The sequence below is a fragment of the Sciurus carolinensis genome, chromosome 1 (genome assembly GCF_902686445.1).
Source record: "Sciurus carolinensis chromosome 1, mSciCar1.2, whole genome shotgun sequence".
NCBI lineage: Eukaryota > Metazoa > Chordata > Mammalia > Rodentia > Sciuridae > Sciurus > Sciurus carolinensis.
The window spans coordinates 17,826,331-17,844,846 of NC_062213.1; the positions used below are offsets into that span (position 1 = coordinate 17,826,331).

Genomic DNA, 18,516 nt, shown 5'->3' on the forward strand with positions numbered 1-18,516 from the left:
TTATTTTTATTTTCTTGTTCAAAAATAGTAGTTGTGATACATGAGTGAAGCTGACAAGTACTTAAAACTTTGTGATTTTAACTTGCTCATGATTTGTAGTTCTGCTTCAGTCTAAACAAAACCTTCATTGAAAACAGTTCTGATTACTTGCTATCAAATTTTTCATCAGTTGTGAATTTCTGTGTGTGTTTCTAAAGCAGCCTTCATAAAGGAGGCAAAATTTTTTTTGTTGTTGTTTTATTAGTCTGATGGGACTGGATGCTTTATACATATTTAAATCTTATTTCTCTCAAACCCTGAGGTAGTTGGTATAAATCCCATTTAAATCCCATCTTGAGGAATCTTGTCAGTGAATTAGGTAGTTTGGATAATACGTTCGTGGAACTGGAGTGAGTTTGGTTTGGGGAATTTAAATCTAAGTTTAGTTTAAAACATTCATTTTTTTAAAAATGTTTTGGTGGGTTAGTATGAATGGGGGAAGTGCCCCAATTACTAATATTTGTTTGATGAAATGCTTGTTTTTACATGGTCTTCTCATAAATAATTCCTCATGATTCAGAAAACTAGAATCCTCCTGTTTTTAAATGGAATTTTCTTATTTTATATAGCATATTTTCCAGATGAATGAGGTTATGTTTTTTTGAGTTTCTGAACTTTTGTTATTTTTTCAATTATTTAATCAGCCTTATGTATTTTTAAATCTGCATCATTTCATGCATTATTTGTTTACTACTGTATTTCATGGAATCCACATTATCAGCTGTTGAAACAGGCAGCATTGTTTTATGAGATACATGTCATCAGTTGTAAAACACATTTGAGTTTCAGAGATACTAAAATGGGGAGAGGGAGCTGGCATAGTGATGCACATCTATAATCTCAACAACTTAGCAAGACCATGTCTCAAAATAAAAATAATTTTAAAATGACTGGGGGATGTGACTTAGTGGTTGGTTAAGCGCCCTGGGTTCAATCTTGAGTACCGAAAAGGTAAAATAAAATAGGGGAAGGGAATTATAACTTTTTTTTTTTGGTGCTGGAGATTGAACCCAGGGCCTTGTGCATGCAAGGCTGGCACTCTACCAACTGAGCTATATCCCCAGCCTGGAATTATAACTTTTTATAATCCATAAAATATACTATAATGCCCTGTATTTCTGAGTCTTGCGATCTTCTATTCTTGAGGCTGATCAAGTGGTAATTTATTTTTTATAATATCTAGAAAAATGTAAACATTCTGGATCACTGAAAGTGCCGTTGAAGAGAATTGCCATAAAATCCTAGGCCCCGCATTTGTGTTTACAGTGCATTTGGCACTAAGAAGAACTGCCTTAGATTTATGCCTCAGATTTATGAGTTAAGAGTCTGACTTTAATACATAAATGATTCTTTTGCTTCCAAGGGAAGGCCATCTGATGTGATGTCATGACATGTTATTTAAGTGAAAGTTTGGAGCACTTAAAGTAGAGCAGTGGATGAATTGAGTTATCAGGATCCACAGCCGTACATAACAAACATGATACAGAATAAGCCAAAATTAGGAGAAACTGGCAGAGGAAATATCAACATGAAGTTCATATTATGTTAATATTTTATGTTAGAGGTTGGTTTTGTAGTTTTACATATGTAAAATAAGCTTTTGTTAGGCTTTTCAGAGTCATGCAAAAGTTTTAATGTTGAAAGTTCTCAAAAGTTTTTACCTTTAAAACAAACCATTCATTATTGAGGTTTGTGAACCAGTTCTGAGCTTCATGCTGGAAATTTATTAAGGGAATATTTTAAATGCTTTTTGATCTGAATTTGAAGATGAATATCTTACTTTTTTAAATTAGATTCCTTCTAAAATATGTTGAATCCTATTTAATTATTTTTAAAACAGTTTTATTGAGGTATAATTCACATACCATAAAATTAATGATTGTAAAGTATAAAAACTGGTTTTAGTACATTGACAATAGTATGCAATTATCACTATTTAATTTCAGAACATTTCGTCACCCCAGAAAGAAATTTCATGTCCATTAGCTTCCCCTAACCCCTGCCTGTCCCTAATCCCTTGGGAAGCATGAATCTACTTTCTGTGTAGATTGACTATTCTGGTCATTTATATAAATGGGATTATACAATATGACCTTTTACATCTGACTTCTTTCACTTGGTATAGTGTTTTCATATTTGTGGTATTTATCAATATTTAATTTTTTCAGTTGCTGAATAAGATTCCATTGTGTGGATATATGCCATATTTTTGTTTATTCATTCACCAGTTGATGGGCAATTTATTTCCACTCTCTGGCTATTTTGAATAATGATATAAACATTGATATACCAATTTTTGTGTAGATATAGGTTTTCAATTCTTTCGAGAATATACCTGGAAATGGGATTGCTGGGTCAAATAGTAATCCTAACATTTTGAGGAACTGCCAAATTATTTTCCAAGGCAATTGCGCCAGCAGTGTTTGAGGGTTTCAATTTCTCTATCATTGCCAGCACTAATCATAGTCTGTCTTTGGTGTTAAGCTATTCTAGGGGTTCTGATTTGCATTTTCCTGATGTCTAAATAACCTTGAGTGCTTTTTGTTTATTGTCCATTTACATGTCTTCTGTGAAGAATTCCTATATAAAGTTCATCTGCCATCTCCCTATAGTCAAAAATCATTATTACAAATATTGTTTATTAGTTTACATGATAGTAACATCAGGATTTGTTTTAATAAGGCTTATATAAAATGAACTGTACCGTATTTTAAAAAAAATTTTTTTAGTTGACAATTATTTATTTATTTATTTATTTATATGCAGTGCTGAGGATCGAACCCAAGGCCTTACACATGCCAGTCAAGCACTCTACCACTGAGCCACAACCCTAGCTTCTGTACAGTATTTTTGAGTTCTCTTTTTGTACTTTTCCAGCTTTTTACCCTTTTTACTGTTGCCAGTATTCTGTACTCTGATTATCTATTCCCTCCCTCCCTTCCTTCCTTCCTTCCTTCCTTCCTTCCTTCCTTCCTTCCTTTTCTCCCCCATTTGTTTTCTATTTGGTTCTCAAAGATCAGAGAACCAAGATGATTAGAGAAATATAGAAAGATTTAAATAACTGTACAACACAGACGGGATCTATATTTCTTTGATCCTGCGTTCTTAACTAGAGTCCAGTGATTCATGGCTTTTGTCAGATCATAGGAGTTGACAAAGTCCAGCCTCTTGACTTTGTAAATAATTCATTGGAACACAGCCATGCCCATTCTTCTTATCTATGACTGCTTTCATGCTACAGTGTTAAGTAGTTGTGACATAGATCCTATGGCTCTTAAGCCTAAAATAGTAAATCTCTCAATGTAACAAAAAGTTCACCAACACCTTCAAGGATAAAAACACTTCCCTTCCCCTGTAGGACAACAAAAAAGGTAATATACTGCTTTAATCATTGTGTTCCCAGCATCTTATATGATATGGAGGGAGGGGCTCCTTTAGGAGAAAAGTCCATGAGCCTAGGAGTGAACTAAACCTTTAATGAATTGTCCCAAAGTATTTTGGTTTTGGTTCTTACCTGTGTTCAAGAGAGGTAAGGAATTAATGATGATTTACATTGTTATGAAAATATATGAATTGACTCATCTGGATAAGATGGTTTCATTTTATCTTAAAGTATAATATTTAGAATTCCACATACAGGGCTGGGCCGATAGCTCAGTGGTAGAGCACTTACCTTGAACGTGTGAGGCACTGGCTTTGATCCTTAGCACCACATAAAAATAAAGAAAGAAAGAAAGATATTGTGTCCATTTACAACTAGAAAATAAATTTTTTTTAATAAAATTCCACGTGTAAATTTAGCCCACTTGCAAATAGCTTGATATATAGGTTGATTAACAAATACATCCTGTCCACTTATAGAAAATTGAGCCAAAAATAGGTTAATGAGACATTGTATTTCATTTGCTCCATGAATTTTTTTTATAAGATGAAGGATGAATACTACTTTTTTTTTTTTTTTTAAGATTAGAAAGAGTTCATTCCAATTCAGTAGATTCTGTCAGCCAGTTTATAGATGTGACTCAGGAGACTGAGGCAGAATAATTCACAAATGGGACTGTCTCTACATGCGAATGATAATAATGGATGTGGTGTAAAGATTGTAGTCAGCAGATGTTCTTAGAAGGCAGTTGATACTTCACTAAGGAGCATTAGTTCTATTTATACTTAAAATTTCTCAAGGATATGGGACCAGTATATCCCCATGATTTAAAACACTTCGTAGTGTTTTTGCACAGTGCATAGTTCATCTACTTAAATATTTAGGATTTCAATTCTTGTTTCAAGTAAGTTACTTTGATTTGATTAATTCTGTTTAAAAGCTAATGCATTTATCATTGAACTTAAAAACAGAATTCTTAGACACTGTTTAGCCATAACTTATAAAAGCATAGGTATTTTCAAACTATTTTTTAGAATTTTAAATATTTGAATAGTTACTCTCCAGATTTAACTTATAGTATTATAGAATATAGAATTCATAGTTATGTCAATTATTTTGAATTGTTTCATATATTTTGTTCATATAGGCAATTGGCCAGACAGCAGGCTAATAAAAAAAAAGAAGAGTGCAAAGAAGGTAAGTAATGTTAATGACATTTCAGATTTTTTAAACATGTAATTAACATTTTATTTACAGGCTTATTGAGGTACATACAATAACCTGTACATATTTAAAATATACAGTATATTAGGTTTTGACCTAAGTGTGTGCACACAACCTTCACCACAATAAGATAATGTAGTAACATGACCACCCAAAAAGTGTTTTCAGGAACCTCTTCCTTTCAGTTCCTCTCTTTATAATCCTCAATTCCACAGCAGCCATCAATCTGCTTTCTGTTACTATGGATTAGTTTTATAGAAACGGGATCATACAGCATGTATTCTTTTTTGTATTTGGTTTCTTTGTGAGTTTTTTTGTTTTGTTTTGGAACTGGGGATCAAACCCAGAGGTGCTTTACCACTGAGCTACATCCTGACCCTTTACAAAAATTTTTTTAAATTTCGAGGCAGGGTCTCACTAAGTTGCTAAGGGCCTTGCTAAGGTTGCTGAGGCTGTTCTTGAACCTGCAATCCTTCTGCCTTAGCCCACCCAGCCACTGGGATTATAGGACTGTATGACCATGTCTTGCTATTTGGTTCCTTTCAGCATACTTACTTTGAGTATCACCCCTCCCATGTTGTTGCTTTTTCTTACTGGGTAGTAATGCATCGTGTGCATATACCACAATTTATCTCTTCATCTTTTTTTTTTTTTTTTTTTTGCGGTACTGGGGATCGAACTCAGGGCCTGGTGCTTGCAAAGCAAGCACTCTACCAGCTGAGCTATCTCCCCAGCCCCTATCTCTTCATCTTTTGATGGACTTGAGTTGTTTCCAGTTTAGGGCTATTATGAACTGCTTTGAACATGTACAGGTCTTTGTGTTGCATATCTTTCTTTTCTTATGAATGGAAGAACTGGATTACGTAGTTGGTGTATGTTGTAACTTTACTTTTGTTTTCTGGTATTTTTAAGAAAGGTAAGTTTAAGATGCTATAATATGCCAGATGAAAGTTTAGCTATTCAGACCAATTAGAACAAATAAAAAAAAATTGCTATAAAAAATAAAGGTTTAACTATTCAGTTGATTTATTTTCAATTTTTTTTTTAAAGTTAAAATCTTTCTATTTATTTTATGTATGCATCTATGAAGAAAAAGTGATTCCAGTTACTCGGTCATTGAGGACTAGAAACATTGTTCAAACTACAGAACACTTGCATGAAGAGAATGGTGATGTTGAAGTTCGTCGCAGTTGTAGGATTAGAAGTCGTTATAGTACTGTGAACCAGTCGGTGCTTTTTGACAAACTTATAACAAAGTAAGTGGAAATTTCTCAGGTCAAGATGATGTATCTGGCAAAAACTTTTTATTAAAGAAGGATCATGAATTTTTGATCATCCTAAACATTTAATACCTTTGGTTTTTGTAAAGCAAAAAGGAGAGTGGGTGTTAGAAACCTTTGTAATAACTCTATATGTATTTAACTTTTCAGAAATTTGAAAATTTTTTACACAAATCAGTGTTTTTTATTGAAATATATTTATTAAATTTTTTAAAGCACTGCTGAAGCTGTACTTCAGAAAATGGATGACATGAAGAAGATGCGTAGACAACGAATGAGAGAACTTGAAGACTTGGGAGTGTTTAATGAGACAGAAAAAGTAAACATTCTTTCATTAAGGGGGTGATTTAATCTAATATTTTAATATAGTGCATAATTCATTTATGGTTAAATTATTATTAATTTTTTCTACAACTTGTTTGATCAGTTACTTATGGTTAGAGGTCTAAGAGTTTACAACTCTAAATATCTTCATTTTAAGAAAGATTGGGTGCCAAATATAGTGGCACATGCCTGTAATCCTAGTGACTCAGGAGACTGAGGCAAGAGGATCACAAGTTTGAGGCCATCCTCAGCACCTTAGGCCCTAAGCAACTTAGTGAGACACTGTCTCAAAATTAAAAAAAAAAAAAAAAAAAGGAAAAATGACTGTGATTGTAGCTCAGTGGTGGAGCACCCCTGGGTTTAATCCCCAGTACCAAAAAGAAAGGAAGAATGGAGAGTCTTGATGAATTTTTTATAAACATATATTCAGTATTAATGACTATTATTTAAACTTTTGCAGGGCAATCTTAATATGTACACCAGAGGAAAACAAAAAGGTATTCAAAGAACTGATGAAGAAACAACTGATAATCAAGAAGGCAGTGTGGGTTAGTCTTTTTTTCTGTTTTCTGGGTTTGAATTTGAGTACTTTTTATTTAATAGGAAATAGCCCCTTAATCCAGCTGACATTTATGGTAGTTTCTGAGGGTCATAAAATTGGTTGTAACTTAAAAGAAATGGGGAAAAGGGAGAGCTTAAAAGGACAGTATGTTTTGTTTCAGAAAATAACTGAAAACAGTAATTCTAAGACAAATAATGTTGGTTTGCTTGCATAATTTATTTATAGACAATACATATTTTAATTTAAAGGTGATAAAAGTTAAGTTTTGCTACTCCATTTAGAATTTAGTAGCATACTTTTTTTTTACTGAGTGCAAACCAGTTTTCTGAAATGCATTTAAAATTTTGCTGGGGATGTTTTATCATTATCATAAATAGATTATTTGAATTGTGCTACATGTAATTCAGTGACAGCCAGGAGGGCTAGAGTCACATTTAAGTTTTAAAGGCAAAAGTAAGGAAGGTGATAATAAAACTTATCATTATGCTAAATTAACTTGGAAGCTTAAGTATAATTGCCTATGTTAATAAAATTTGCAAGAGCATTGTAAACTTTAATTTGCTGCTTATTAGTAGTGACCTTCAAACTTTTTTCTTTACTTTTTTTCCCTTCCTCTGATGTTTTTTAGTTCTATAAGTTTTTACTTCATTAAAAGAAATCTTTAATGTTGCAAAAGAATTACAAGTTCTTTCTATGAACAGTTTTGATGTAGATAATTTTTTAAAGGGAGAGTCTTTTCTTTCCAACTCCCTGTTAAAACTCAACATTAGTGAGTATCCTTCTGGAAGTGTTTCTTAATTATAGAATCATCTGAAGAGGGTGAAGACCAAGAAGATGATGATGATGGTGAAGATGAAGATGATGAAGAAGAAGATGATGATGAAGATGAAGAAGATGGAGAAGAAGATAATCAGAAACGATATTATCTTAGACAGAGAAAAGCAACTGTTTACTACCAGGCTCCATTGGAAAGTAAGTGTCATTCTTAGATACTTTGCAGGAGATGTGATTTGTATTAGCTTTTTCCTTACTGTCCTTTCTTCGTTTTTGTTTTCGTTTTCCATATTTTCATTTCGCTAAATATTCATAACTATTGTGTTAAATTATCCTAATTTTGTAGGAAATCCTTTTTTCCAAAGAAAGTTAATGTTAACCTTGCATGAAGCAAGTAATTGAGCTATTTTGAAATTTCGTGTCTTTTAGGTTCATAGCGTTCTTCTTGATTTAACGGTTTATATAGATAGAACTGCTTTTGATTTATGTTAACATTGCACCTCAGTACTTGTAAACATTCATGTGCAGTGCTGATGATTACCTGTTATGCATCTGCATAACAATGGCTGTTTGTGGCCATTTGTTTTGGTTGGTTAGTGTCTGTGCTTATGCATATTTCAGCAGCAGTCCTGCAGACATAAATGATATAAGACATATATTCTATAGTAGTGTATTGGTTAGTACTTCCATGGAAAACAGTACCTTTGTAAGTATTTTAATGAAGAGCAGAGTTTATCTTCATTTATATTTTATGTATGTTCATATATATTTTTGAAAAATTTTTTATTTCTATTTTATCTTCCCCTAGAACCTCGTCACCAGAGAAAGCCCAACATATTTTATAGTGGCCCAGCTTCTCCTGCAAGACCAAGATATAGATTATCTTCTGCAGGACCAAGAAGTCCTTACTGTAAACGAATGAACAGGTGTGGTTCTAAAATAGTCAACAATAAATGATAATGTAATTGTTAGGGCAGGATTCTAGAGTCTTTGGATTGAGTGTATTAGAACAGAAATCTAGAACTGCATATTTGGAATAGTACTCTTTAGCACTCTACTTCCTAGTACCACTGACTAGTTTTTGCTTTTGCTTCCACTAATGGGAAGTGTTAATGGTCACCTTGGTAAGGTAGTTTATACCACTGTTCTGTACTTGATTAAGAAGTTACCATTATATTCCCAGCTGTGTTAAGCATTTTATGCAGATCATTTTATTTAATCTTCACATTTAGAGGATAGGTTTAGTCTTCACATACTATCACAGATATATTTTCACACCATGAAAATGTTCTTGGTTACATAACTTCTAGACTTTTATGATCTTTTTCTGGATGTATTTTGTTTCCCTTGCATTTTAGAAAACATTTATTTTCTTTGACTATTAAAATTATTTGTCCATTTCTTTTTCTTCTGCATTTCAATAAGTATTGCTAATCTATCATTTTTAAGTCCAAAGAGGTAATTTGTGCTAATTCCTCATTCTTCTAAGTAATGAGAATTTTCTTGATGCATTGGAACAGTCAGGGTTATAGTAGCATTATGGTTGTACATCAGTGAGAGAGAAGACTAAAAAGGCAGGGGGAAAAGTTGGTGTAAAAATGGTACTTTTTCCTTAATGTCATTAAGTCTCTCAAGTAAGACCTTAATCTTTGTAGATTTCAAGTATTTGAACAATTCTGGCAAGTCTGATTAAAGGAAATTGTCTGACCATGTTTTGGTCATGGAAGATATTACCTTAGTAAGCACTGAAGATTCATCTTTTAGGAAAAATAAGAAATTAACTTGTGTCTGGGTCATTTCATTTTATTGTCAGGATCACAAGTATATATTTTACATTTCTAGGCTTCTTTTTCCATCATCCCTTTTACCTGACTAGGGCTCAGAAGGACGGAGGATCAGGAAGGCAAACTCAGCCTGTCAGGGTTTCTTAAGATAATTATACTTGAAAGGGAGGCTTCATTGTTGGTATTTCTTTTTTTTTTTTTTGGGTGGTACTGGGGATTTGAACCCAGGGCCTTGTGCTTGCAAGGCAAGCACTCTACCAACTGAGCTATATCCCCAGCCCCCATTGTTGGTATTTCTGATGGACCCTGAGAATATTGTAACGGACCTCTTGTTTTAGTAGTGAAATGTAATGATCATTAGAAAAAAAAAAGTATTGTGCTTCCTGGAATTCCCACTACCACCAAGCTTCCAGGTTAGGGTAGTCATCTTAATCACCTAACTCAAGGGGCAGGCCTTTATTTGATCCAGCAAAAGAAAGAGGCTAACAGTTAACCTTGAGATTCAATTTCTTCTCACATTTTGAATGGCTTCTGAAAGTAACATTTATTGATACACTATTTCTACAGGTAACACCTATAATGTATCTTGCAGAAAGCTTTTTTTTTTGTTTTTTGTTGTTGTTAATCCATTTGATACCTGAGGTTTAGTCTTTGCCTGTGAAAAACATTTCATGTTCTTGAGTAGTTCCTTGTTATAGGAATTTTCTTCCCCTCCAATTATTTAATGAATGTTTGAGTACTACCAGGTGCCAAGCAGAACAGATATAAAAATAACTAAGGCAAGGCTGGGGTTGTAGCTCAGTGGTGGAGTGCTTGCCTCACACATGTGAGGCACTGGGTTCTATCCTCAGCACCACATAAAAATAAATAAAGGTATTGTGTCCATCTACAACTAAATAACTAATTAAAAAAAAAAATGACTAAGGCAGAATTCCTGCCCTTGGCTCTCATAGATTAATGGAGGAGTCTGACACATTTAAATTAAATGTCAGCATGAACTTAAGAGAGTTAAGCTGTCTTGAGTCAGATTAGTTGACTTGTTGACTTTCTTAGTGGTTTTAATAACCTCTTTAAACTTTTGTGTGTGTGGTAATAGATTTATTGAAATTAATTTATATATTATACAGTGTGCTGATTTAAATTGTACAACTCCATGACTTTTAGTATGTTTGAGTTGTGCATCTATCACCAGTCTGTTTTAAAATTTTTCATCACCTCAAAAAGAGCCCTAGATTCTTTAATGATCACCCTCCAGTCTCTCCATTTCCCTAGCCCTAAGCAACCACAAATTATTTTCTGTCTCTAATCTCTACAGTTTCACTTATTTTGTATTTCTTATAAGTGGAATATTTTGTCACTGGTTTCTTTCACCTGGTTTAACCTTTTCAAGGTTCATCCATGTTTCACCATGTATCAATACTTCATTTTTTTTTTATTGCCAAGTAGGATTCCATTATATAGTCATAGCATGTTTTGTTTATCCTTGTGTCAGTTGACAAATGTGTTTCACTTTGGCTATCATGAATAATGCTGCTGTAAACATTCATGTGCAAGTTTTTGTATGAACATGTTTTCACTTTGGGGGGGTATATAATTCCATTGGAGTGGAATTGCTGAGTCAAATGCTAACTATATTTAATGTTTAAGGAACTGCCAGATTGTTCTCCAAAGTGGCTGCTTCATTTTATATTCCCACAAGCAGTTTATGAGGGTTCCAAACGCTCCACATTCCATGAGCTATTGAATGTAGCCCTTTACTTTTTTTTTTTTTTTTTAATTTTCTTGTCAAGGTGTTGTAAAGTCTCATACCTTCTAACAATCTTAATGATGTGGTCATTTTGCTCATTCTTTTTACTGAAAATACTAGCTTTTTTATAGCTTAGGTACTCCTTCAGCTACTAAGGCATGAAAACAAAGCACATCTCCAAAGCAGCATTTGAACATGGCTCTTAGTATCTACAATGGTTAAGAAACCTTGCAGCACCAGAAGAATGAGAAGTTATACTCCATTTATATATGATGTGTCAAAGTGCATTCCGTTGTCATATCTAACTAGAACAAATTAAAAAAAGAAAAAAAACCTTGCAGCCATAATGCAGGATCTTCCAAGGGTCTCTAGGTATACTTGTCATAGTGGAACTTTAAGAATACTGCCTTAAAGTGGGATTCTCTTCCTTATGAGGGTTAACTTGTTGTAATGTAAGGTTTATTTTTTTTTTTTACTCTGTAGTTTTTGGAACAAATCTAGTCCCTTAGAACCACAAGGTAGCATGATAGCCAGTTGCTTCATGAGTATTCCAAAATCCTTCTTATCTCTTAAAAGAACTAGAACTGAAAAGAAGTTGAAGCTCTGTTTAGTTTTAAAGTGTTGGTCCAGTACTTGTCTATGCCAAATTTTTCCTTGTTTTTTTTTAAAGTGGTGGAAAAAAATAAGTGGACATGGTATATGTGTTTCACATTTTTTTTTTTTTTTGGGTGCTGGAGATCGAACCCAGGGCCTTGTGCCTACAAGGCAAGCACTCTAACGACTGAGCTATCTCCCCAGCCCCTCACATATTTTTAAAATTGAAATAATGATCTTTTGTTTGAGGGTGGGTACATGGGGATTGAACTCAGTGGCACTTGACCACTGAGCCACACCCCAACCCTATCTATTTTGTATTTTATTTAGATTCAGGGTCTCACAGAGTTGCTTGGCACCTCACTTTTGCTGAGGCTGGCTTTGAACTTGTGATCCTCCTGCCTCAGTTTCCCAAGTCACTGGGATTACAGGCATGTGCTACTTTACCCAACTGAAATAACAGTCTTTCTACAGTATAGAATACTCACTAAGAACCTGACCTCTACCTTATTAGTGACCTTTATCAAGTTACTTAACCTCTCTCTGCTTCTGTGTTGATCTGTAGAATGGAGACAATAGTGCCTATCTCATAGTATTATAAGAATTAATAAAAGAGTTAATACACAAAAAGCATTTAAAATAGTGTGGCATATATTAAGTGCTATATGGGTTTGCTATTTTTAACTGTACTTCATTTAAAATTACTATTAACATTAAATGAGATAACTCATGAAGCAGGTACAGGAAGGAGTCAGTAGATAAGTTTTTAATCGTCTTAAGTATGTGAATGAGTGGACAAATATTTTCTCATTTATTTCTGAGTTTTCATAAACCCTTATGAAGACCCTTGGGACAATTTGTGTTTCAGAATTCAGATTTTTTGAGTGTGTTTACAACATGCAACATCCATGTAGTATGTAACATTAACATCTCTAGAGCTGTCTGAGCCAGTACTGCATAGTCAAATGTGTTAATTCTGTAGTAATAGAATTATAAATAATGATAGCAACTGGGACAAATAGAGACCATAAATTGCCTGGTGCTAGTTCAGGTCATGTTTTCTGGAGCTAAGTAAAACTAGTTTACAGATTTTTGTTTGTTTGTTTTTTAATGGGAGATTCTGGACCTGCATTATGCAGATAATAGATGAAAATACTTACTGTGATTGTTCTCTTGACTCAAGAAAGAAGTTCTGGACCCTAAGTCAGTATAATAATTAAAGGTTTATGCAGCCAGAATTTTTTTTTCTTTTTAATTTTGAGACAGGGTCTCCCTAAATTGTTTAGGGCCTCACTAAGTTGCCCAGCCTGACCTTGAACTTGGGATCCTCCTGCCTGAGCCTCCCCAGTTGCTGGGGTTTCAGATGTGCACAACTGTGCCTGGCTAGCTTCTTTGTTTTTTTCTGAGTTTTGCAACTGTACAAAGGTAGAAGTGATTAAAATATATTTTGTGTATTTATAGCATTTTGCGTCTTACTTGTTCTTACCAAATACTTGTTCTTGTTTTTTTATCTTTTTCTTCTACAGAACTCATGTGGATTTGGTAAATCATCTGTTTATACAGTTGTTAAGTAATTTGAGTTGTGAATTTACAATTGATGGTACACTGTAGATAAAAGGCCATGTTATTCATTACAGCTTTTTGGTTTTTGTTTTTGGCAATGTTAGGGATTAAATGCAGAACCTCCTGCATGCTAGCAAGTGCTTCATCACTGAGCTAGCTACACCTCTAGCCCTCCCAACATTTTAAACTTTTCCTCATACCCTTTTATCTACATAGAAGAAAAAAGTCTTTTCAATTTTATTTGATCTTTCAAAATAGGTGATTTCCTCCCTAATGGGAAATTATGTATAGTATATTATCAAAAATGCTTTTTCAGATTACAATTTAATATTCTTTATCTCATCTTTCTTTTTAAGAATAACTGACCATATCAAGACTAAGAAGTCACTTTGCCCAAACCATCTCTTAATGAACATTTGATGGTCAGCTCTACCACAGTCTCTTCGTTTTTTCTCCTTCTTCGGTTACCTTCAAATATTCAGTCAACAAAATTTATTAATTCAGTGGTTCAGCAAATAGTTTATGATACAATTAACCTTTTGGTTCATTAGATATTTCTAAGCCAATACTCTATTACCGAGCTATATCCTTAGCCCTATTAGGTATTTCTTTTTTTTTTTTTTTTTTTTTCTTTTTCTACTTGATTTTTTTTTTTTTATTGTAAACAAATGGGATACATGTTGTTTCTCTGTTTGTATATGGCATAAAGGCATACCATTTGTGTAATCATAAATTTACATAGGGTAATGCTGTTTGATTCATTTTGATATTTTTTTCCCTTCCCCCTACCCCTCCCACCCCTTTTCCCTCTATATAGTACTTCCTTCCCCCATTCTTGCCCCCCTCCCTAACCCTAACTCTAACCCTAACACTAACCCCTCCCACCCCCCATTATGTGTCATCTTCTACTTATTAGTGATATCATTCGTCCTTTGTTTTTTTGAGATTGGCTTATCTCACTTAGCATGATATTCTCCAATTTCATCCATTTGCCTGCAAATGCCATAATTTTATCATTCTTTATGACTGAGTAATATTCCATTGTATATATATACCACATTTTCTTTATCCATTCATCAATTGAAGGACATCTAGGTTGGTTCCACAATCTGGCTATTGTGAACTGAGCAGCTATGAACATTGATGTGGCTGTATCTCTGTAATATGCTGATTTTAAGTCCTTTGGGTATAGGCCAAGGAGTGGGATAGCTGGCTCAAATGGTAATTCCATTCCAAGTTTTCTAAGGAGTCTCCACACTGCTTTCCAGAATGGCTGCACTAATTTGCAGCCCCACCAGCAATGTATGAGTGTACCTTTCTCCCCACATCCTCGCCAACACCTGTTGTTGCTTGTATTCTTGATACTTGCCATTCTAATTGGGGTGAGATGGAATCTTAGGGTGGTTTTGATTTGCATTTCTCTTATTACTAGAGATGTTGAACATTTTTCCATATGTTTGTTGATTGCTTGTAGATCTTCTTCTGTGAAGTGTCTATTCATTTCCTTAGCCCATTTGTCGATTGGATTATTTACATTCTTGGTGTAGAGTTTTTTGAGTTCTTTATAGATTCTGGAGATTAGCGCTCTATCTGAAGTATGATTGGCAAAGATTTTCTCCCACTCTGTAGGCTCTTTCTTTGCATTGCTGATAGTTTCCTTTGCTGAGAGAAAGCTTTTTAGTTTGAATCTATCCCAGTTATTGGTTCTTGCTTTTATTTCTTGTGCTATGGGAGTCCTGTTGAGGAACTCTGGTCCTAATCTGACATGTTGAAGCTCTGGACCTACTTTTTCTTCTATAAGATGCACGGTCTCTGGTCTGATTCTGAGGTCCTTAATCCATTTTGAGTTTAGTTTCGTGCATGGTGAGAGATATGAGTTTAGTTTCATTCTGTTGCATATGGATTTCCAATTCTCCCAGCACCATTTGTTGAAGAGGCTATCTTTTCTCCATTGCATATTTTTGGCCCCTTTGTCTAGTATGAGAAAATTGTATTTATTTGGGTTTGTGTCCGTGTCCTCTGTTCTGTACCATTGATCCACCTTTCTATTTTGGTACCAATACCATGCCGTTTTTGTTACTATTGCTTTGTAGTAGAGTTGAAGATCTGGTATTGCGATACTCCCTGCTTCACTCTTTCTACTGAGGATTGCTTTAGGTATTCTGGGTTTTTTATTCTTCCAGATGAATTTCATAATTTCTTGCTCTATTTCTGTAAGGTACATCATCAGGATTTTAATTGGAATTGTATTGAATCTGTATAGCACTTTTGGTAGTATGGCCATTTTGACAATATTAATTCTTCCTATCCAAGAACATGGGAGATCTTTCCATCTTCTGAGGTTTTCTTTAATTTCTTTCTTTAGTGTTCTGTAGTTCTCACTGTAGAGGTCTTTCACCTCTTTTGTGAGATCTTAGCCCTATTAGGTATTTCTGATGTTAAAGTCCTATGCCTTTTTCCCCTGCCTTCCCTTATCATGATTTTACTTTTTCTCTTTACTTTAGGAGAAGACATGCAATCCACAGTAGTGACTCTACTTCATCTTCCTCTTCTGAAGATGAACAACACTTCGAAAGGAGAAGAAAAAGGAGCCGTAATAGAGCCATCAATAGGTTAGTACCACATTGATGACTCTTTGAACTGCCTGCTGTTTTTTTTCAAGAAGTGATGAGGACATAGAATAATTTGGGTATGGGTACATCTTAACTGATTAAAAATTTATATCACAGGTTAGTGTATATAAACCAGAATACTATCTTAGAAACATCTACAGTTGAATCAAATAATAGGTTAGAACAGAGGGTTGTGATTTCTTGCTGAACGGTTAGTTAGCCCACAGTGGTACTTAGTGAACACTCACTTAAGGGAATAACTTTTTTTCCATTTCAAATTTTTTTTTCAAAAATTTTTCACTTATATCACATTCTTATTGTGAAATTCTTAAAGAAAATTGGAAGATATATTCATTTCATAACTCTTTGTAGTATAATTCCACATATACTAATCAGCTTGATTTTCACACTAATTATATGAAGTTGGAAGGTCAAGATTTATTCTCATTTTACAGATGTAAGTGGATAAATGAGAATGTAGTGCTTGGACTCTAGTAATAAATACTTAGAGTAGAAAATAATACTTAACAGAATAATTCGGAGCATAATAGAAGGGGCATACAAACCAACCATTCTTTGTATTTTATTTTATTATTATTATTTTCTGTTATTTTTGTATTTAGAGACAGGGTCTCAATAAATTACTGAGGCTGTCTTTGAACTCGCAGTACTCCTGCCTCAGCCTCCTGAGCTGCTGGGATTACTGGTGTGTGCCATTGCACCTGCATTCTTTATATTCTTTATTCTTTGTAACTTACTCTACTTTCATGTTAACCTTGCCATGTCTAATGCAGTAGACACTTTTCATGTGTGGCTGAGCACTTGAAATGTGTTTTGTCTAAGTTGGGATAGGCTACATGGCTTTGTATAAAATATATGCTTAGATTTCAAAGACTTGATTAAAAAAAAAGGTAACATCTCAGCTTCTTAAAATGATTGTAGAAATGACATTTTGGATATGTTAGGATAAATAAAATATACAACTAAAATTATTTGCACTTTTTTCCTTTGTTTAGTAAGAGTAACAAACTTTAAAAGTATATTTTGTGACTTGCATTTCATATCTGTTGGACAGCAGTGAGTTAAATCATTCAAAAACTACTTGATTACTTGAGTTGTTCTTTGCTTTCACTCATGGGAACGTTACATATTTTCCAAAAAACTGACCTTTTAACTGGACGCCATGGCATATACCTATGATCCAGCAGCTCAGGAGGATGTGAGTTCAAAACCAGCCTCAGCAACTTAGTGAGACCCTGACTCCAAATAAAATATTCAAAAGGGCTGATAGATGGGGCTCAGGTGTTTAAACCTCTGGGTTCAATCCAAAACCACAAAAAAAAAAAACAAAAAACATTCTTTTAAAGTTGTGGGGAGTATTTTATTTTATTCATGAGGTGGAGGACCTCATGAATATGGAAAGATACCATTATTATAGAGGAAGAGAATGAGAGAGGGTAAAGGGAGTTGTTAGGGAATGAAATCAGTCATGTTATATACATGTACAAATGTGCCAAAATATGAAACTCACTATTCTGTATAATTAATATGTACCAATTAAAAATGAAAAGAAATACCCTTTAAAAAGCTACAGTTGAAAATTTGTTCATCTTAGATTTCAGTGTAAATTCCTTATGACATTGTTCTCTTGTACAGTTCTCTTGACTGTAGTTAACAATATTGTATTGAATATTTCAAAAGAGCTAGAAAAGAGGATTTTGAATGTTCTTACCACAAATAAATGATAAATGCATGAGGTGATGAATTTTCTGAATATCCCAATTTGAACATTATACAATGTATACTCATATCAAAACATCACACTGTATCACATGAATATGTAATCATTATGTGTCATTTAAAAATGAATTAAAGATAAGTTCCTTATGGAGTTTGAGGCTAGCAAAAATTGTCACGTGGAGTGAGTCTGATGTGCTTTACCTGTGTTCAGGAGCAGCAGTCATTCTTTGCTTAGGTATTCTCATGTAGGTATCTTCCTTTAACATAAGCAGTCTTCATTTTTCAATGTATTAAATGATCAGGTTCTTCTAGAAAACCCATGGTACTCTTGCTTGAGAGGCTTGATATGAATCCAAATGCTGGTGGACTATGAATATTTTGCTGAGAGCTATTTCACCATAGCAGAGTTACTATAGGTCTGTAGATACAGACTGCTTTCATTTCATTCCTGGTCCTACCACTTGCTAGTTGGGTGACCTTGGGCAATTTAACTATCCTTTCTATGCCTCAGTTTCTTCTAAAATGGGGGGAAATAATAATAACCTGCCTCATTAGATTTAATTAAAGGATTTAATTTAAAGCACCTAAAACAGTATCTGGCAAATAGTAAATACCCTGAATTGTAGACCAGCCATTGAAATGTACATTGTTACTGTCCGAATTCTCCACCGTGAATTACTTTGTGGTGCTATGACCTCTTGATAACTTAGGTTTTTCATTTGGTCATATATCTTCAGTAATAAAACTTTGTATACAAATGTTTCTAACTCAAGTTCCTTGTGTTTAAAGAAAATGAGGAAATTGAAATACTTAAGTATTCGAAATACTTAAATCTGCAGATTGTTCCACTTGAAATTTTGTTTTCTTCTTTTTTTTAGTATGGTACTCTAC

The 18,516-nt window shown here is 33.9% G+C and overlaps 1 protein-coding gene across 3 annotated transcripts in view; it reads left to right on the forward strand.

Annotated features, from left to right (window-relative positions):
- Positions 1-18,516, forward strand: part of Atad2 (ATPase family AAA domain containing 2) — a 59,225-nt gene that overhangs the window by 12,270 nt on the left and 28,439 nt on the right. For all 3 annotated transcript variants that reach the window (XM_047525161.1, XM_047525170.1, XM_047525179.1), the window contains exons 3-9: positions 4,569-4,618; positions 5,736-5,901; positions 6,142-6,244; positions 6,710-6,797; positions 7,616-7,783; positions 8,394-8,511; positions 15,778-15,885. In XM_047525161.1, coding sequence (XP_047381117.1) covers positions 4,569-4,618; positions 5,736-5,901; positions 6,142-6,244; positions 6,710-6,797; positions 7,616-7,783; positions 8,394-8,511; positions 15,778-15,885 — 801 coding nt within the window. The remainder of the gene's footprint in view (positions 1-4,568; positions 4,619-5,735; positions 5,902-6,141; positions 6,245-6,709; positions 6,798-7,615; positions 7,784-8,393; positions 8,512-15,777; positions 15,886-18,516) is intronic.